This window comes from Apiospora aurea (genome assembly GCF_038362705.1).
Source record: "Apiospora aurea strain CBS 24483 chromosome Unknown utg000007l_segment0_segment0, whole genome shotgun sequence".
Lineage (NCBI taxonomy): Eukaryota > Fungi > Ascomycota > Sordariomycetes > Amphisphaeriales > Apiosporaceae > Apiospora > Apiospora aurea.
The window spans coordinates 3174084-3193672 of NW_027117394.1; the positions used below are offsets into that span (position 1 = coordinate 3174084).

Sequence of the window (19589 nt, forward strand, 5' to 3'; positions counted from 1 at the left end):
TTAACTACGTTAAACCCTTAATCGAAACACTTTTAACTACGTATACGAGCTTTACGAGAGCCTTTAAACTTAAATATTCTGTTTTTATATACTATCTCTTTTTTAAATCTGTTTTTATATACTATCTCTTTTTTAAATCTGTTTTTATATAAAACTTTTCTGCGGGCTTTTTATTCGCTATAAAGCGTTTTATTATTACGTAGGTGTTTATTACACCGGCTATATTTATTAGTAATAAATTAGTATAAGAGGTAAATAAAAGCTTATATTTAATAAAAACTAGGTTACCCCTTTTTATAAGCCTTCGCATTATAACACTGTCTTTTAACGATTTTATTCGCAACGTATAGTCTTTTCTATAATATTAAATATTAACGTTTCCTAAAAACGGTTCGAAAATAATATTAATATAGAAGCCCTCGATTAATACTATTCTATTAAGTTTAAAGTCGGTTAGCTCGCTTTGCGCCGTAAAAATATCCCTTATAATTTTTACCCTATACCCTTTAATCGGAAATGTGGTTATACCTGCTTCTATAAATTTATTAGCCGAGGCTAGTACTAAAAACCCTGGCATTAATAGGTTTTCGCTGTTAACGATGTGGTAAGAGCTATAATTATCGATTAAAATTAACTATAAAAGGTTATATAGTTCTTAATTCTAATAAATTAATATATTAAAGTCCTTCTTAACGTTAAAAAACGTATAATCGATAATCGCGTATAATACTTCTTTTCGTACGGAACTATTTAAATTAATTTAACTAAGCTTAGTAAGCTATTAACGTAGCGAGGCTTATTTAATATCGGAGTTTAATCGATGTTTAATCTCCGCGTACGCCTCTTAGTCTAAATAAATTAGCCGGTTAAAAGGTTTATTTTTAATCTTTCCAGTAAAAATATACTTTAAAAAATAACAGTTCGCTAGTGGCTAATAATAGCGTGGCCGAGTATCGAAGCGGGGTTTATAGGGGTAATCGTAGCTTAATAAGCCCTACGATTTATAATTATTAATTAATTCGTGCTTTTTCCGCCTATTATTAAGCGAAGCGTAAAACGAATATTTTCCTTTCTTCGGCCTATTCTATTTTATTTACTTTCTTAACAGCGAGCTTAATATAATTAAGCTCGTTAGCGTACGTTTTTTTTATTCCGTATAGTCGAGTTTTTTTAATTAACGTTAACCTTATCTTAATATTAATCGTTTATTAACCGTTTTAAGCTATATACGGGTTATTAAGTGTCTTTATACTTCGGGGATTTTTTTAGAAACCGCGTTCGTATAGGTTTTACTTTATTACGCTAGCTAAAGCTAAGGATCCTTCCCCTTTAGTTTAGCTCGCTTTAAAAGTTCGTTATACTAGTTTTAAACGAAAGTAATGTGTAAACTCGCGAAGAGTTTAAATTATTATTTAAACTAGCGGATAATATTTTAAAGCGTGGGTAATTAATTTAACTCGTAAATATTATTATAGGCTGCGTTAACGTGCGCTTTCGGAATTATGAGCTTAATTTACTCGTTAATAGTAATAAAAGCATTTTTTTATACTATATAACGGTGTATTTTTATGCTTTATTCGCTTTATTTAAATTTAATACGTTTAATAATATCGTCGGTAAATACGTCGTATATCGGCTCCGAGTTTTTTACCGCCGTATATACGCTTATTATAAGGTTTATTAAGTTAATTTCGCTTATTAATTAAAAGTTCTCGGTTAAACCCTATTTAATTTCGTTGATTATACGTAGCTTAAGCTTATTATAGAGATAAGCGTCGTTAAATATATTAGAATCGAGGTGCATTTAAATACTACGCTCGAGAGCACTCATTTTAAACAAGTTATACTAATTTAACTAGTTTCGTTTAATCTCGAGCTTAATATTAACCAGCTTAATAAAAAGTTTAAACATAGTGGGCGTCGTAAAAATAATAAGAAAATAAAAAAATATAAGAAAACATAAATTTAAAATCGCTCTCTAATACACAGGGTTTAATAAAATAAACGGTGTAATAATAATAACGAGCTTACTTAGTAAAAAACGCCGGGCTTATAATTATCGCACGGCAGAGAGCGTTCGGATAATATATTAAGTACTAAAGTGCTATCTAAAAGAAAGAAAGAAAAAACAAAAAGAAAAAGGTGTTACCGTGCTAATAAATACATAAATAAAATATCTTGCGTAGCGCGCTAGGCGCGTCAAGGGGCGACCCCCTGTCTCCATCCTCCTGCGACACGCCGTTATTAGTGGCGTCGAAATGTGGCTGTCGTGGGGCATTCAGCTTCGTAGTAAGGGCTTATAAGTAACTGGGAGTGACGAGAAATTCTAAACCCGTATAATTGTATCAGTACATGACCTGCTATGAGCGTTTCCTATTTTCGCGGGTAAAGAAAGGAAGAATGGGGGAAACCGTTATGGGTCGCCGGGCTGCGAGCCCCGGATGTTTACCATTTACAGCAGAAATCCAAATCGTCCTGCAGCAATTACCTCTGTTTAGACAGGCCAACAACGCCTGCCGCTAATGCATTTGTCAGAGTAATTATACCCGAGGACTTCCCCTGGGCCTTCATCCAAAAAGAGTGATTAGTTGTTCCATGGAGCCTTTCCAGATGAGTCATCCCTGATGCTACGCAAGTCCCTGGCTTGAACCACCAATTGTCCCGCGGGGAAGCGCCTTCGATGCAGAGGCATGCCCGCCAGCAATTGGTCGAACCGAAACTTAGCCAGGCAGCAATGAACTCATGCAGGCGCAATCCTCCCTCATTCATATGCCCACCTTTTGATGAAGCGGGGTTACTTGACATGTCTGGGCTCAGTAACATCTCCTTTGTCTTAACGACCAGTATATTAGATTTCCACCCATTGTCTTCAATCTTTTTACAAACATAAATGTAACTATACCACCAACACCTATTGTATCGTCGTCGTTATCCGATATAGAAAAAAGGCCCCTACCCCTAACGCCAGAGATGGCTTCCGAGAATCCCGCCACGCGAAGTGGCCGCCAGCCGTGCAAAAGCTACTGCAAGAAGCCGGCACCACCGAGCCCCGAGAACTATCGTGCCACACATACGCCGACAAAGCCCACGGCGACGAGGACCGCTACGAGTTCTACATCCTCGTCCAGGCCACCGACGAGGGCCGCGCCTACATGCTGGCACACGCGCACGAGACCTGGGGCGTGGTGCAGTGTAGCCAGGCCCGCGTCGCGGATGGGGGCAGGGAGTACACGATCGGGCGGCTGGAGTCGCCCGAGGCGTGGAAGGGGATGCTGGAGCTCGAGGACCGGCGCGGGCCCGGCGGGGTGTGGAGGCGCGGGTCGGCCGAGTGGGAGGAATACGTGCGGTATTTCAAGGACCACGCCACGGGCGTCGGGTATGCGGCTTCGGATGAAGGGGTTCGTGAGGATAATGATTGTAGTGACTGCGGGCTAGCTAAGTAGGCAACTACGTTTCGTGACCATGGGTCAACGCCGAGTGATCTACCACGTACAAACGAAAGATAAGTCGGCTAGTCCCTGATCTTCATCGTGCTCGACGCGGACCTGATCTGCAATACTTTAAAATGGGTATCAGAAGGTCCAAAGACTCCAACCGGAATTGGTAGGGCTCGTACAAATTTAGAACTCGGCTGCTAGTGAGCAAAATTCAGAGCCAACATCACAGTTGTCGATCATTCATTTCATCCCGGCCGCCCCCAAATCCCTCTGCAAATGTGCTGTTGGTGGCGTGCAATTACTGCCCGCGCGCTGACGTCACCTCGTTCCTTTCCCCGGGTACTTGCATTATGCTACTGACCCAACTTGGGCTTACTTTCTGCAACGCAACCTCGGGTCTGCCTGGGCGAACCAACGCAACGTTCAACTTGTTTCTCCCACCAGAGAACGGGCCATTTCGCTTTGCGTCCGCTCACCTTCGCCTACGCGATTTATTCTACCAAACCGACAACTGTAGCTTCGAATCGTACCGTCGCAACTCGTGGTTGCTGCTGCGAGAATGTCAGTCAGCCAGAAAACGCCACTCTTTGAGACATCGTTTTTCAAACCCGGGCCGGGGACCTTTCACCCTTTCGCTCGGCTCCCTATCGAGCTGCGCCGACTCATCTGGACCTCGTATCTCGAGCGCCAGCGCATCATCACAATAAAGCTGAAAACACAGAGGCCCCCTGCTGACCGTCCCTACCTAGTCCAATCGCAGGACGGTTACCGCCACAGCGTGCTCTTATGGGTCAACCAAGACGCCAGACGCGCGGCGCGGGCGTTCTTTAGCCTCTGCATCCCGTGCGACAATATGCCCGTTCCGCTATACTGCAATCCGGAATTCGATACCCTACGCTTTCACCAAGGTTGTGCTATGGGCGTCGACTACATTGCCGATTTCCTACCCAAGCTTGTGGCATATGACGCACGGGGTGTTGGGGTGCTCAATCTCGCGTTGGACGGCAGGGCTTTCGTACGGCCCGCTACCGCCTCCGAGACGACACTCTTACCCATCGTCGGAAATCTCCACGGGCCGGCTCTCGAGGGCTTTGTCAGCGTACTCAGCCGGCTGCGGTGCCTGTGGCTTGCCTACCTCGACCAAGGCAACATGCGCAACATGGGGCCATTGGACTTTCCAGGGGGCAAGGTCCATCACAACCGGTCCGCCCCCGTCTTCCCCGCGCTGCAGACGTTCGAGCGCCTTCCGGTGGACCCCAGACCGATCGAGTCCGACCTCGGCCATCTGGCCACCTTTCACGACCCGCGGCGGCAGATCGAGGAGTGGCGGAGGTTTGAGGCGCAGTTCAAGGTCCACCGCGAGCACCCGCTGGAGCTGCGGATTATGCTCGCTGTCAAATCGCCGTGTATCGTGGACCGTGGAACGGCACATAGCTATTTCGAGAGGAGCGAAGAAACGTTTAGAGCTAATTGTTGCGACTTTAGGGGTATACTGTATGCGCCATGGGGGGAATACCTAACCAAAGGCGAATGGGAGGATCTGAGAGGACGTCTCCAAGACGCTGTCGGATTCTGGCTATTCGCACCGCAGGCGTTTGAGGGGTTGCATTACGGATACAAGAGAGTGAGAGACCTCGCAAACCACCCACCAGAGCTCTGTCTCTCTGATTTGGGATCATGATTGGGGCTAGATATGCAGTATATAGTGCACTATGATATTATGTCCAATTTGAAATGGATGACCTTCGAACTACTGCTATTAGAGAACCCTCTGTCAACCGACTGCTTTTCTCCAGATGACAAATAACGTCTCATGATATCAGGGATACTATACATATTTAATCGTGCATGCAAGATTGTGTCTGGACGCAGAAGCACCTCTGCCCATTTTGGGTAAGCGGTCTTGTCGGATTCTTGCCGTAGCTGGAAAGGTTGGCAAAGCTTGTTCGAGCACCGGTCTCTGCTGTATTACCTCTGTTGGGCTGCGGGAGGATGAGCCAGGGTGGTGACATTTGAGCATGCGTGGTTACGTAGTGGGCGAGCCATCCCGATTGCGACGGTACCGATACAAGTCGACAGGCCTTCGGTGTAGCGCTCGTCGCTGGGCGTGCCGGTTCTCGTGTGACCAATAAGGACCTCATCTTCTTTTTTTCCGTCCGTTTTCCCAATGGCTCCTCGTCGATTGCGTCACCCCGGCGTGCTCGGGTAGTTATCGACAAAGCAAGGTAATCAACATGCCCAGGAGGCCTTGATTCTCATTGTTGTTGGGTTTTACAAGTGTCTCGGACCGGCACGTCAAGTTGGTGAAACCCACGGAAAAGACATCAGTCGGAGTTGAAAAGTTGTTCTAATTTTAGAATCTCCAGCCGGTATCCAACAGACCAGCTGTCGACCTGTCACTTCCGACCGCCACTCCCCACCCCCTTTCAGCCACTGTTGGGGGCGTGATACTTGCGCCCATGCTTGACGCCACATCTTTCCTGTCCTACCAACCTCGATTCCACTTCTGTGTTACTACCCAAACTTCAATCTGCCCACTGTGCAGCCAGCCCTGATATCGCAGACAACTTTAATTTGTGCCGCTAAGAAACTGTGTTATTTCACAGCTTGACATTATTCCTCCATTAATCAATATTCTTCTGCAGTGCTGTTTGGTCTTCGAATTAAACAGCTCCGGTAGCGGACCAAAGTAGATGAATACCTCATGTCGTTTATCACAATGGCATCCACGGAGCAGTTCCTATCCTTTGAAACACCACTTTTTGAGGTGCCGGTCTTCAACCCATTATTGGGGGCATTTCGTCTTTTCGTCAAGCTTCCAACCGAGTTACGCCGCCTCGTCTGGACCTCTTACCTCCAACAGCAGCGCATTATTACCTTGCAGCTTACACAACGACCCGAACGCTCTAATCCTCCCTACCTAATTGAGGCGCAGCGGCTATACCGCCCCAGCACGCTCCTGTTCGTAAACCGAGAGGCTAGGCGAGCCGTACAGGAGTTTTTCACTCTCCGGATCCCTTGCGACAATACCACAGTTCCACTGTACTGTAGTCCGGCATTCGATACCCTTTTTATCCACCAGGGCCGTCGCTGGGGACTGGAATATATAGCAGACATTCTTCCCATGCTTACCAAACATGACTCACGTGGTGTTGGAGTTCTCAATCTCGCAATCGACCGCGTGGCTCTGGAGGACTTGGAAAGGACCCGTACCGAGGGCAGCTGGTTCGCCGGGGCACCGATTATCGACCAACTTGGAGCAACGGCTCTTGGGGCCTTTGCCGATGCAGTACGCCGATTGCATAGTCTATGGATCGCGCACATCGAGCCCGTAAAAACACGACAGATGGGTGGTTTGGATTTCGTACGCGCTGGTGTCCACCATAACCGGTCGGTCCCCGTCTTCCCGGAAATCCAGACTTTTCAGCGCCTCCCCGCGGACCCTCGGCCCATCGAGACCGACCTCCGCTATGTCAGAACACGCCATAGTCCACGGTTGACCATTGGAGCCTGGCGGGAGCTCGAGGCCCAACTGGGAGTTGCCCGGAAAACGGCTCTGGAATTCCGCGTCATGCTCACGGTAGATTCACAACGACACATTGTGGACCGACTAACTGCCCAAAGCTACTTCAAGGAAGACGAGCGACAGTTTCGAGAGGATTTCTGTCACCGTTTCAATCTAGACCTTCCACCCTGGGGACATTGTTTAGATCGCGAAGAGTGGGGGGGTCTGAGGGGGCGTCTGCAACACGTCGTAGGCTTCTGGTTGTTCACGCCCACAGCCCTCGAAGAGTCATCGTATGGGTGGGATATAGTTCGGGATCTTAGAGAACACCCGCCCGAGCTCTGTGTCTCGGATTTGGGGGACTGACTATGATACAATCAGGACTGCGTGCTTTGGCTCCCTGTGACGCCACGCTGTAAGTATGCTGGCTCAGCAAATGGACGCGGGATACTTGCCGTTGTTGATTGGGCACATGATGGCTCCTCCTCTCCCTTTCAACCCAAATGTACTTTAGTAAACACTCGTTTTAAAATGCCTGCCAACACAATGATGCTGTCTTAATGCCAAGTTCTGGGTGACGTACCTATAGCCTGGCAACAAGCTCCTCTTCTTGTCTGCATCTTGTTATGCATTCACTACTTTATCACGTTTTACTCGATTACTTATTCGTATTCTGCAGATAGACTCGGATTTGCGCAGAGTCCGGATTTTCATCCATAGACCGCTTCAATAGCGCCGAAGAGGTGACTGTATGGTTCGCTTTGATCTTGTGTCTCCGTCTCTTATTGACCCAGATGCAGCATGTCCAGCTATCCCGTCCCCCAAGCCGGACTGCTACCAGCAGAACCAGGACCCCGACCAGGGAATCACGACCGAGTACTGTGTCTGCGACAAGACCCGCACTCTGCCGTTCCTGACCATTTCGCCTACGGTCGTCAGGACGAAGAGTTGCGAGTACACCAGCCTTCCGCCCACCAACAACGCCAGGACCGAGTGCAAGTCCGAGGGGGCCGTGGCCGTCAAGAAGGTCCCCTACAAATCAGGCGGCTTCCTGGCCCGGGACGGGGAGCTCCAGGTCAAAGTTGGGGCCAGCCAGTACAACGACACGCAGATCCGCGGGGCCCTCATCAAGACCGCCGCCGCCGCCGCCGCGCAGCACGCGGCCACGGGCAAGAACTGCTACGAGGCCAAATACGAGGTTGAGCAATACAAAAGAAGCGCCAGACGCCACTGGTGGGACCCCCCCGCCGGGTTCTAGACCGCGCGGACATCCCCCACGCCCTCCCCTCCCAGGCGACCTGGTGCAATACGGTCGGGTTCTACGGCCCGCACTACTACGACCCGTGGTGGAAGCTGCAGGCGCGGCCCGGCGCCACGGCCTACCTGGACATCGAGTACGGCTTCCATCAGGGGGCTCCGGCGGCGACTTCGACTGCGCCGTCCTCCAGGGGGCTGCGGACGCCCTCATGTTCGTCGCGCCCGAGTTCGCTGTGGGCGAGATCGGGTTGGGCGAGATCATCAAGGTCGTGTGCGATTGTGCGGAGGGGAACTGTATGCTTCGGCGGCGGAGGGGGAAATGGGCCGCAATTCCACCTCGGTAGGATTGTGAATTGCACAGCCGCGCCTGGGTGGGGATAGACATTGAGTGATTTATTGGGTAATATACTGATGATCCCACCTCACATGGGCAAGAAGAGCGATGATGGCGAAATACGAGCTCGAATGATACATGAGGTCTAATAATCACAACTACTGCTGCTGCTACTGGTAGGATTCCCGCCGGCTTGTTCTAGATAAGTCTCTTCCGGCCACCCTACGGCCGCGCGGGTCCAAGATCGTGTCCGGCCAGATCATTAAAGTCGCTTGCGACCCTTTGAGGGGACAATGTCTGCTCCGGTGGCGGGCAGAACTGCATAATGACTCTACCTTGAGGGAATTGTGACTTGCATGGCCGCGGCTTGATGGATGAGAATCTGTGCTGAGTGATTTATTAATATTGCACTATTTTGCCTTGGGTATATATGATGCCATTATTAGTATTACCCATCGTTCTAAAAGGACATTACTCCAACATTATACTTCCTAGCGCCGGCTGGCCGTTGCTTCCGTCGCGCCACCAAATTGCGTCCATGTCGAATGGAAATTTGATTTCGGGACTGCTTTCAGAATGGCATCTCGGGCCCGAAGCCTCATAGCCTGTATGCCGTCGACCCCACCGTCGTCGCTAAAGGCGCCAAGTGTAATGAGTGTAGGGCTTCGCTTGATGATCCGCCGTTTTCTTTTCCTGGAACCCATCGTGTTCGCGTAATTGCCGCGTTGGCGTGACCCTGATTGTGAGGGGCTGATGTTCCTCAGGATAACCTCCCGTCTCGATCCTGTTCTTCGACCTTTGTAATTGTCCTCGGCCATTGTGGTTCGGCCCCCATAGCGAGAGGAACAGTATGTCAATGCAGGGCAGCGGGCGGAGCGGTGCACTTCTTTTTCAAGGGATGGAGAGCAGACTTTGACAGTTTTGACAGCCGATTACCACAGGGGTCAAAGGGGGCCATGCGCGCCTGTCTCGTTCTGGCTCCTTTTACCCAGCCCACCGGTTCACCGTGGTCCCTGTCCAGCACGGTACGGTCATCAAGGCCCTAATTTGGCTTGGGCAAAGTGGCATCACCACATACCGAACCCAGAAGCGAACCACAGGCTCGGAGAATTCTGGTACGATCGATTCCTTCCTCGAGGATCATTAGTAGAGAATAGTAATGATTCGTGAACTGCCTACCCTTTGCGACCTAGAGCGCTGCTGCTAAGGGTTGTTAGAGGCAGTTCATGAGATGGGGTGGAGACGGGGAACTGGCCCTTCCGCCATTCCGTCCCTGGTTCGCCCAGAGGGACCCCTGCCCGCGCTATAGGAATGCAGAACTCTACAGAGTACCCCTGGCCGTAGTAAGCAAGGGTAGCGGCAAGGTTCGACCATGGTCCCATTGGTGCGAATGCGCATCTAAAACAACGCATGAACTTGTGCCCTTTGCTGGCGGCCCCTGGATTCTAGCAGCTCTGCCCGTGGCGTCGCGCCCCCTCCACGCTCAGGATTTTATCCGTATCCGTGCCTTGGCAGTCTAGCGCGCCCCCTTCCCCGACTGCCTGGGCTCGGGTCTCGGACTGCATTGGGCCTTAGTCGCAAATAGTCTGGGTGCGTGGACGAGTCGAGTCGGTACCGTCGGCTCCCCACAAACACTTCAGTACCATCGAAGGAACACCCCGTTCGAAATCACCGGCAGGGCTGCTGGCGGCGGTGGTTTCGAACCACTGGTGAAACCCTTCACCAAGACGTTGTGTGTGGTGAGAAGAAGGATTTGCTGTTGAGCCAGATTCATCCGATCGGCCGATCGGCCGATTTAGCGAACGTTCCACCACTATTTGTTAATGTAGAGCGATTGAGTTGACAGCAGACGCCGGCTCAACCTTGCGAATCAGGAAGCTCATTTTTGCCATGGGCGACTGTGGCGTTTCCCTCGCGCTCCTGGGCTGGTGGCTGGAATCGTACGTTGGGAAAGGACTTATCAAGTTCCGGGCAAGGTGGCCGCTGCAGAATGGCACGAGAATCACGCTGGGACGCTGGGCTGGAAAACTCTGCCGCCATTAGCCCCGGTGCCGTCTCCCAGGCTAGACTCCGGATCATCGATAGCGTTGCATTCCGCATAGTCCACCCTGAAATTGAATGAGGGCGATTTAAAGTTTCAAGGAACGGACTTGGAATAAATAGCAGGCGGACGGCATAAAACAGAATTATGTACTGCGAATGGGCTTGCATTATTATATTCCGCGTCACTACTAGCTCTGTTTCAACGATTCATTGTCGAGTGAAATACAAAATCGGAATAGCTCCAAGGAAACGACGTAAATGTTCCCAATTAGGACGATACTACATGGCGACTGATCCTAATTAGTAATGTGCTGTACGTCGATACAAGCACTCGGCTTTGCGGTGCACTCTTTTTTCTTCACCCGCCTGCACAGATTGAGTTATCCCAAGCCCTGTGTCAGCTGTCAGCGCCGGTCGCGGACGTTTGTGCAGCGTGCCCAATGCTCCTTGACGCAAGGATAACCAGGCAGCTGGCCTCCGTCCCGAGTCTACCAGAACGGGGCGGATCTCGTCAACCCATGATCCCGGCAATGTCTCCAGCGCAAAAAGGGGTTCCACCGGTTCGAGATGCCCTGGGTCTGGGACGAACCTCGAGCGAAACTTTCGGTGCAGCTCGGATGATGCGACCTGATTGGGGAACTGACGAGAACTTAAAATTGACCAAACGCTGCAGCCAGCAACGGACGATACTTGTAATCGAAACGCATCAAGCCACAATCCCAGGCTACAGAGGTGCCCTCGGTAGGGCTAGAGTTCTAGCAGCGCAGTAGAGCACATAGAGCGTAGGCAGAGAGGACTACGGGCGAACTAACCTATGCAGTTTTATTACGTCTTGATGGTGGAATTGCATCTCAGGCGCTTTCTCGGCGCATTCACGACGACGTCGTCCTTTTCCAGCCCCATGGACATGCGTCAGGCCATGTGGGCAGATGATGGGAGGGGAGGGGCATGCAAAGTCTATTGCTGTTGCTTGTCCTCTGTTGGTATTACCGGAAGGACCATCCCGCCCCGCTTATGCCGTTGATCATGGCTCCATGGAGCCTAAGCGGGCAGTTAGCCTCGTCTGTAGGCTGCTTGGCTGGATGCTACAGGCTCACTAAGGCACTTGGACTGATTCATGAAATGCTGCCAGTATCCGATGCCCCGGGTCTGCGATTGGCTGGCGGAGGGCTCGGAATTCGCTGCTAGTCAGGTAGGGAGGGGAGCAGAGTTGTCATGGCGCATTGGTTTGTATAGCTAGTCTGTAAAGTAGCCGTGCAGAAGGCCTCCATCGCCAGGCACATCTCCAACTCTAAAACATTCAAATACGAATCGGGCGCCCGCGGCACCACCACCCACGAAGCTTCTTCGAACCCGCCTCCTTCTGCTCCTCCATTGCCAAAAATAAATCACAGAGAACGCTGATCGAAATCCGGGGGCCCTGTCGCAGCCGCAACCTGCAATTGCCTCCCCAGCAGCGACGACGACACACGCCGCCGCCGCCCGGTTGTTGCCAATGGATATGAATTACGAAAACGAGACCAGAGCCCCGCGGCTGCTGGCGGCGACGTGGTCTCTGACCGTCGCCTCTGCCATCTTTCTCGCTCTACGAATATACTGCAAGCGGAGACGTTCGACGGGTTTATGGTGGGACGACCACTTGATGATTGCGGCCTGGGTGAGTTGTGCTCTTTATTTTTTCTTTTTCATTCTCTTCTTTTCCTTTGATCCGTCCTGCTGGCTGGCCTCAATTCGGGAGCGATCGGCGTACCACCCCCTGGTAGTACCTGGTCATGCCTACATACATGCCACATGGCTTTTCAGGGGCCCCCCGCCACCACATGGCTTCGCCCACGCCGACGCCAGCACTGGCTAACCATCGTCGGCGCCGCTTACAGTTCGCCCTCATCGTCTGCGTGGCTCTCAACACGTACATTACCTCGCTCGGCATGGGCCGCCACTACTCGACCATCAGCCACGACAACAAGGTCACCATCGGCCGCGACACCATCATCGTGGCCGCCTTCGCCATCCTGTCGAGCTGCCTCAGCAAGACCTCCTTCGCTGTCACGCTCTACCGCCTCTTCACCAACAGGTGGATGCGCTTCTTCCTGCTCTTCGTCGTCGTCACCGTCAACCTCTTCCTCCACTCCGTCTGGATCACGGGCTTCCTCAAGTGCCGGCCGATCGAAAAGGTCTGGGACCCCAGCGTCGAGGGCGTCTGCTGGGACAAGCAGAAACTGGCCAAATGGCAGTCTTTCGCTTCATGTGAGTGGCCCTCCTCATAATCATGTCTAAAAGGGAAATCTTGTGCTGATGGTCCTTTCCTTCCAGATTACAGTTCCATCATCGACTTCGTGTTGGCGTTCCTGCCCTGGAAGACCTTGCTCAAGATGACGATGCCGCTTCGCGAGAAGATTGGCGTCACGGTGGCCATGAGTATGGGAGCAATGTAAGCATGATTCCAAACTTGCACTACTAACCTGCGTGATGTGCTCTCGACTAACAACATAACCTTCCTACTAGTGCTGGCATCACTGGAATTGTTAAATCAGTATTAGTTACGACCATTACCGATCCGGATATTACTTGTAGGTTACCACAAAGAAAATGAGAAACAAAAAATAAAAGATAAAAAAGAGGACTAAGGACTAACAAACCCTCCAGATAGCCGTATTGATCTTACGATATGGACCGTTACTGAGCCAGCAGTCACCATCATGGCTGCGTCCTTACCCGTTCTGTACGTAGCACTACAAACTCCTCCAATACGAACTACTGCTAACCAAGAACCTACTAGGCGAATGCTGTACCGCGAGCTGCGCAGTAGCCAGCGGAGTTACTACAAGAACAACCCTTCTGGATACGGCCGGACCGACAACAGAACAGGCAACCATCGCACCACCGTGACGGCTGGCACTCAAAAGGCCCACAAGAAAGGAAACTCGGTCATGGTCATGTCGACGGCGGGCTGGGAGGAGTCCCAGGAGGCGCTGCAGCGCGACCCCGAGGTCGGCTCGGGCACGTCGCGGTCGGGCTCCGGGGTGCACTCGCCGGACGTGGGCATCATGAAGACCAGGGAGGTCGTGGTCAAGAGCTCGCCCAATACGCCGAGCAGCACGGCGGACTCGTTCGAGATGGTGTCGTTTGAGGAGAAACGGCCCCAGGAGGCATACCACCCGCCGCGGCGTGGGAGTTAGTGTAGTGCACAAAATCGTTGGAATAGCGTCTATTGTAGAATATACCCCCAAACCATAATATTTAATATGTCAGGCCATTTTCGAGAAGGGTGCGACGATTATAGAGCTAAAGTTCCTTGATTTTTACAGCACTAAAGCGAATCTATACGAAGAAAAGGTTGTGGAAGGGCGATACTAACTCGTTTTGCCTTGTATGTGTCCGGCGTGCGCCAATAGCTTCAGCAAACATGCCGGCGAACGCCCCTTCAGCCCTGGGGCAGGCTTAGAACGTTGGAATTTCTAACCGATGACACAGAGTATAGCAATGTGACATTACCAAAGGACAAAGTCTTGTAAACCCATGGGTTGACCAGACTATAAGTGAATTGTAGCATTGGGAGCCATCACTCACCCCTGCCGTCCTACCCTTGAGAGCAATTCGAAACCGGCTTTTGGCACTGCAAATGGCACGGAAGGCTTGGCCGGCCGGTGCATCTTCCTGCGTCGGATAAATAATGCCAGACGGGAACCCTAGGTCGCAAAATTTTGAGGCAACAGAATATACAACAGGGCAAAGTGCTGGCACTAGTCCTACTAAAGTAGATACGGGGCCAGTTCGCTTACACCCTAGCCTATAGATGATGCGATGGTGCCCCTGGCACGGTGGAGACCGTCTGCGCCGCGCCCAGGGGGTCCAGCTCGACTCCCCGTTTCGGTCCTTTATTAGAACGCTAGCGCCGAACGGGCAGTTGGGAAGAGTCGCACATATGTCCGATCCTGTCTAAGCAAGCGGGGGCCAGCAAAGAACGAGAGCAACACCAGCAGCACCAAGCCCAACGGCCCGCCCCAATGCCGCGGCCAGGCCCTGAAGGAAGCAATGGCGGACTGGCTCAGGTGATGCAGGTACGAAAAACCCGTAATTTCCGCCATGCCCCATCAGACCATTGAATTTGTGCGTTGTCCTGGGATGGCGTTTTTCACCCCCATCCCATTTCGCTCTCGGCCGAGGGACAGACCAGAGTAGGGGAAAGGGGGCTAGCATGCTGAACCATTGGACCCTCTCGCTTGGCCTGCATCGACTACTTCTAGAGCCGCCACGTTCCCGAAGTTGAGCTGAAATCACGAACTTTATTCCTTCCTCCGTTCTATACCCCCCTCGCTTGCGTCACTCAACCTGTCTCTCGCTTAGATCTGTCGATCATTTTTTTTTTTTTGCGTGACGTGACTCAAAGCAAAGCCCGCCATGTCGGCTTACTCCTTCACCCGCTTGGCGTGCGCCGCCGTTGCCGCGGGTTGTCTTCTTGTCGACCAAGTCGCCGGTGCGCCACCTGTGCCACCGCCAGGCCCCCGCGGACCTCCTGGAGGACCGCCGCCTCCCCCTGGCACCGATGGGCCGCCACCCCCAGGCCCCCTAGGCCCCCGGGCGGCCCCCTGGTCCTCCCGTCCGTCTCGCCAGCGGCATCTACCACGGCGTGCACAACGAGTACTACAAGCAGGACTTCTTCCTGGGCATGCCGTACGCGCAGCCGCCGGTGGGCTCGCTGCGTTTCGCGCCGCCCCAGCCCCTGGCCGAGACGTTCGCGGATCGGGATGCCACGGCCTACGGGCCCATGTGCATCGGCTACGGCTCCGACACCATGAACAACGGCAACTGGGTCAGCGAGGACTGCTTGACCATCAACGTCGTGCGCCCCGCCGGCGTCAAGGAGGGCGATAACCTGCCCGTTACCGTCTGGATCCACGGTGGTGTAAGTTTCTTCCCTTCCACCCTGCATAGGTATCCACGAGTCGAGACTGTCGTCCAAAGAGATCAAGTGACGATGACGTATGGTCTTGAGATGCCGCACTGTACTGTCCCCTTTTGCTGACCATCAATGCGTAACAGAGCTACGTCCAGGGAAGCGCCTCGGACCAACGCTACAACCTGACCTACATCGTTGAGCAGTCCGTCAAGCAAGGCACGCCCATCGTGGCCGCGTCCATCAACTACCGCCTCAACAACTGGGGCTTCATGTACTCCTCGGAGCTGGCCGAGGCCGGCGCCGGCAACCTGGGCCTGCGCGACCAGCGCCAGGCCCTCCGCTGGGTCCACGAGAACATCGGCGCCTTCGGCGGCAGCAAGGACAAGGTCACCCTGTGGGGCGAGTCCGCCGGCGCCCGCTCCGTCGGCATGCAGCTCATCGCCTACGACGGCAACAGCGAGGGTCTCTTCCGCGGCGCCATGATGGAGAGCGGCAGCCCCGTCGCCATCTTCGGCACCGCCGAGGAGTGGCAGCCCTACTTCGACGCCCTCGTCGCCCAGGTCGGCTGCGACGCCGCCTCGGGCTCCGCCTCGCCCTCGGACCGCGTCGGCTGCCTCCGCGCCCTGCCCTGGGAGACGCTCAACGCCCTCTTCAACAGCACCGCGCCCGGCGGCGGCGCCATCAACGGCGTCGTCACCCCGCCCCTGAGCGCCGTGATTGACGGCGACTTCATCACGGCCCAGGGCGCCAACCTGCTGCGCGAGGGCAAGTTCGCCAAGGTGCCGCTGCTGCTCGGCAACAACTTCGACGAGGGCACCGCGTACGGCAAGAGGGGCATCGACACCGACCTGGGCTTCACCAGCTTCGTGGCCGCCTCCACCCAGAAGGGCGTCGACGTCGTCGCCGAACTCGCCCTCCTCTACCCCGACGACCCGCTCCTGGGCATCCCCGCCTTCATCACGGGCCGCCTCCCCCAGATCCCCTACGGCCTGCAGTTCAAGCGCTCGGCGGCCTTCGCGGGCGACTTCCAGCAGCACTCCGGCCGCCGCTTCCTGGCGCAGACGTACGCCGCCGCGGGCCAGGCCGTCTACTCGTACCTGTGGAACCTGCACGTCAACGGCATCCCCGCCGAGGTCGGCGCCACCCACTTCCAGGAGGTCGCCTTCGTCTTCAACAACGTCGCGGGCCAGGGCTACGGCGCCGCCAGCCCGTTCGCCAACCGCCCGGACACCTACGTCCAGCTCGCCGACATGATGAGCAAGATGTGGGTCGCCTTCGTCAACGGCGCGGACCCCAACGCGTGGAGCAAGAAGAGTAAGTCCTTCATCTCCCCCTTCGCTTCCCTTCCCTCCCATCTTATTGCAGCGTCATTTTACTTGGTGCGCTCTCTTTATATCTCTTCTCTTTTCCTGTGTCGCTCCCATGACTTCGGAACGAGGAAAAGAAAACGAAGTTGAGTGCTAACAAGCGGCTAACAAAGAGTGCTCCCACAAAACAGCAGACCCCATCTGGCCCCTATACGCCGGCAGCGAGCCCCAGGACATCGTCTTCGACGTCAACACCACCGACCTCTACTACACCACCAAGGACGACTACCGCCAGGAGGGCATCGCCTACATCATCGACAATGTGTACAACTAAATGCTTTTTGAACACAGCGGGCGAAGGAGACAAGAAAAGATACCAGTTGAATTTTTGTTCTTTTGATTCTGAATAGACCCTATAGACTTCTCTAATAGACTTTTGTTATAATGATGAATGTGACATGGAATTCTTGGTTAATATAATGCATTAATCTTGCTATATTATTTTAGCTAGTTTGCGAAAAAGAATTGCGATTCATTAAAACTGATTTCGGCAATTAGTATCTCAACCCCCGGAGCTGGGAACTCCGACTCAGAGGCAAGTGATTCAAAGCCGGTTATTATCCCCAATGACACAAAAGCTCTCAAAAGCATACCAACGACCCGGACCAACCTAAACCGCGAAACACAAAACCATCACGTGTCGTCCGGCTGCCTCTCATAAGTAAATTTAACTCCATACTCCGCCATGAGCTGCGCCCACTCCGCCTGTCCCTCGGTGGCCCCGAACTCCCTCTGCAAACAGAGGTTGATCATCTCGGCGGCCTTAATCGGCCGCTCGTGCACGCGACATGACCCCGCCTAGTCGTTCCACTCGGCAAAGTCCCGGGGCTCGGCCATGATGTCCACGCCGCCGTTGTCGACGAAGCCGCGCACCAGATCCAGCCACGAGTCCATGGTGAGCGGCGGAAGGTGGGAGGGCACGCCGAACGCGGCGCTCCACGCCTGGAACTACATGTGGGAGCGCCCGACCACGCGCCCGACTCTGCGGGGTCGTCCCATAGCAGCAATCGGGGGCCCAAGTCGGCGAGGGAAGAAATGGGGCTGCGGGCTCCGGCATTGCGGCCGTACGGGGGCGGCGGGGCAGGCCCGAGATGACGTAGGCGGTAATCGGAAGATTCGGCCGATCCGGTGTGGTATCCGGCCTCGATCAGGATCCACCAGCTGCGGGAGGAGGGCGCGGCACCGTGGCTGAGCAGCATCCGGACGGTACGGTGGCCACAAAAGGTGCGGTATATTCCGCGGTACGCATCGTAGAACGGTTCCCGGAGCAGGTCCAGGAGCTTGGATGCCTCCGACTTCCGGTGGTCCGGGCGAAGCAGGCGAAGCCTTTGATCGACGTAGCGCGTGAGGCCGCACACTGTGGCGTAGTCGAGGAAGCTACGAACCGGGGGCCCCAGATAGTGTGTGTAATTTCGAAGCCTTGGCATCTCGGCCTGGGTCTCTGGGCCTGGGTAACCTTTCGAAGTCCACAGCTCGGCATTCTCCAGCCGTTCGTCCTGCGACATGAACTTCCGGTACGGGATCATGAGAGGAACCTTGGTAAGAACTTGATCGAAGAGGTCAACGAGAGCGACGTGCTGATCCAGGTCCGCGCCCTTCATGGCGGCAAACGCGGCGTACATCATGACGTGCAGTGGCGCCGTTACGGCGAACCCATCCTTCATCCACTGTTGCACAATGCCAGGCTGCAGTTGGATGTAGCGGATAGCGCCGTCGACAAGAGCCAGGTACGGATCGAACGTCGATATATCCCCGCCATGCTTGCCAAGATAGCGCGCCACGTAGCCGCGTGTTAGGAAATCAGCGACCGTCAGATGAACAACGGCTACGTGGTCATATTCCCATATTATGACTCCTTTTGGCTTTTCGGGGCGCGTTTCCAAGAGCCGACCGCAGCGGCTTGCCAGCCGAGCTTTGTGCCGAGTCGCGTCGAGGAGGTCACGGTCGGTCGCGGCGTCGTACCGGTTCGTGGTAGCCTGGCCTCGGGCTGCCAGAAAGACGTGGGTGATGTTGCTCCCACCGCTTTGGTTTTTCAGAAAGCAAGTTTTCCGCATATGCAGTATGAGCTGGAAGATCCTCGTACCCTCCTCGAGGTATTCCAGCCTCACGGACTGTAGCATGCGCATGAACAGGCCGTTTTGACCGCCTAGCCGTGGCGGCATGCGCTCGGCGGTATGGTGGAGTTCGTTGTATGACGTTCCGTCGATCCATTTGGCAACGAGGGAGTCGAGGACGAACCGAACCCAGAGGAAGATCCTGGCAGCTCTGCGCAGAGATCTTTGATGTTCTTGATACGCTCCTTGTTATACCAGCTCCTGGACCAGGTACCAGACTTGATTGCAATTTGCTTGTCACCGGTCACATGGAAATCTGCCTTGGCATCGGACCGCCGCTTGCCGGAGTGGAATTTGCCAGAGCTCGCCCATGCATTGCGCACTTTTGTCCGAAAAAGCATTTGTTGCGTGCTTATACTAATCGATGGGCTGGATGTATATTGTAATAAACCCACTTTTGCTAAGTAATGCTAATAATTATTATTAATAGTACGCCGTATGCCGAAGGCCTTCGGTATATCTATTTAGTTCCTCGTGTAATAAACCGTGCCGAAGCTGGACTAAAAATACACGCTGCTAATATCGTAAAATCTACCTTACATGCTCGACGTTACTATGCTGGTTCTTACCCACCAGCCTAGTAACCCTTGCTTTAAGGCTTAAAAAAATTATCCAGGTTTGAGTGGTCCCCT

General features: G+C 53.1%; 9 protein-coding genes across 9 annotated transcripts; 5 read left to right on the forward strand and 4 right to left on the reverse strand.

Moving 5' to 3' along the window:
• Positions 1-2803: 2803 nt before the first annotated feature.
• On the forward strand, positions 2804-3443 carry PG986_011243 (uncharacterized protein; the record flags this gene model as incomplete). The annotated part of the gene is made up of 2 exons (XM_066847465.1): positions 2804-2843; positions 2971-3443. 2 exons carry the CDS (start codon positions 2804-2806, stop codon positions 3441-3443), a joined length of 513 nt encoding a protein of 170 aa, XP_066696956.1.
• Positions 3444-3996: 553 nt separating this feature from the next.
• PG986_011244 (uncharacterized protein) lies at positions 3997-5118 on the forward strand (the record flags this gene model as incomplete). The annotated part of the gene is made up of 1 exon (XM_066847466.1): positions 3997-5118. The coding sequence occupies one exon, from the start codon at positions 3997-3999 to the stop codon at positions 5116-5118; it is 1122 nt and encodes a 373-aa protein (XP_066696957.1).
• Positions 5119-6156: 1038 nt separating this feature from the next.
• Positions 6157-7308, forward strand: PG986_011245 (uncharacterized protein; the record flags this gene model as incomplete). The annotated part of the gene is made up of 1 exon (XM_066847467.1): positions 6157-7308. One exon carries the CDS (start codon positions 6157-6159, stop codon positions 7306-7308), a length of 1152 nt encoding a protein of 383 aa, XP_066696958.1.
• Positions 7309-7981: 673 nt separating this feature from the next.
• PG986_011246 (uncharacterized protein) lies at positions 7982-8584 on the reverse strand (the record flags this gene model as incomplete). The annotated part of the gene is made up of 1 exon (XM_066847468.1): positions 7982-8584. One exon carries the CDS (start codon positions 8582-8584, stop codon positions 7982-7984), a length of 603 nt encoding a protein of 200 aa, XP_066696959.1.
• A 440-nt stretch (positions 8585-9024) lies between these two features.
• Positions 9025-9915, reverse strand: PG986_011247 (uncharacterized protein; the record flags this gene model as incomplete). Its single annotated transcript, XM_066847469.1, has 3 exons — positions 9025-9226; positions 9612-9665; positions 9713-9915. The coding sequence occupies 3 exons, from the start codon at positions 9913-9915 to the stop codon at positions 9025-9027; spliced, it is 459 nt and encodes a 152-aa protein (XP_066696960.1).
• A 189-nt stretch (positions 9916-10104) lies between these two features.
• On the reverse strand, positions 10105-10612 carry PG986_011248 (uncharacterized protein; the record flags this gene model as incomplete). The annotated part of the gene is made up of 2 exons (XM_066847470.1): positions 10105-10346; positions 10396-10612. The coding sequence occupies 2 exons, from the start codon at positions 10610-10612 to the stop codon at positions 10105-10107; spliced, it is 459 nt and encodes a 152-aa protein (XP_066696961.1).
• Positions 10613-12396: 1784 nt separating this feature from the next.
• On the forward strand, positions 12397-13755 carry PG986_011249 (uncharacterized protein; the record flags this gene model as incomplete). Its single annotated transcript, XM_066847471.1, has 4 exons — positions 12397-12823; positions 12890-13007; positions 13082-13146; positions 13223-13755. The coding sequence occupies 4 exons, from the start codon at positions 12397-12399 to the stop codon at positions 13753-13755; spliced, it is 1143 nt and encodes a 380-aa protein (XP_066696962.1).
• A 907-nt stretch (positions 13756-14662) lies between these two features.
• On the forward strand, positions 14663-17117 carry PG986_011250 (uncharacterized protein; the record flags this gene model as incomplete). Its single annotated transcript, XM_066847472.1, has 4 exons — positions 14663-14686; positions 15150-15482; positions 15620-16790; positions 16975-17117. The coding sequence occupies 4 exons, from the start codon at positions 14663-14665 to the stop codon at positions 17115-17117; spliced, it is 1671 nt and encodes a 556-aa protein (XP_066696963.1).
• Positions 17118-17641: 524 nt separating this feature from the next.
• On the reverse strand, positions 17642-19298 carry PG986_011251 (uncharacterized protein; the record flags this gene model as incomplete). The annotated part of the gene is made up of 3 exons (XM_066847473.1): positions 17642-17777; positions 17825-19120; positions 19177-19298. The coding sequence occupies 3 exons, from the start codon at positions 19296-19298 to the stop codon at positions 17642-17644; spliced, it is 1554 nt and encodes a 517-aa protein (XP_066696964.1).
• Positions 19299-19589: the final 291 nt, after the last annotated feature.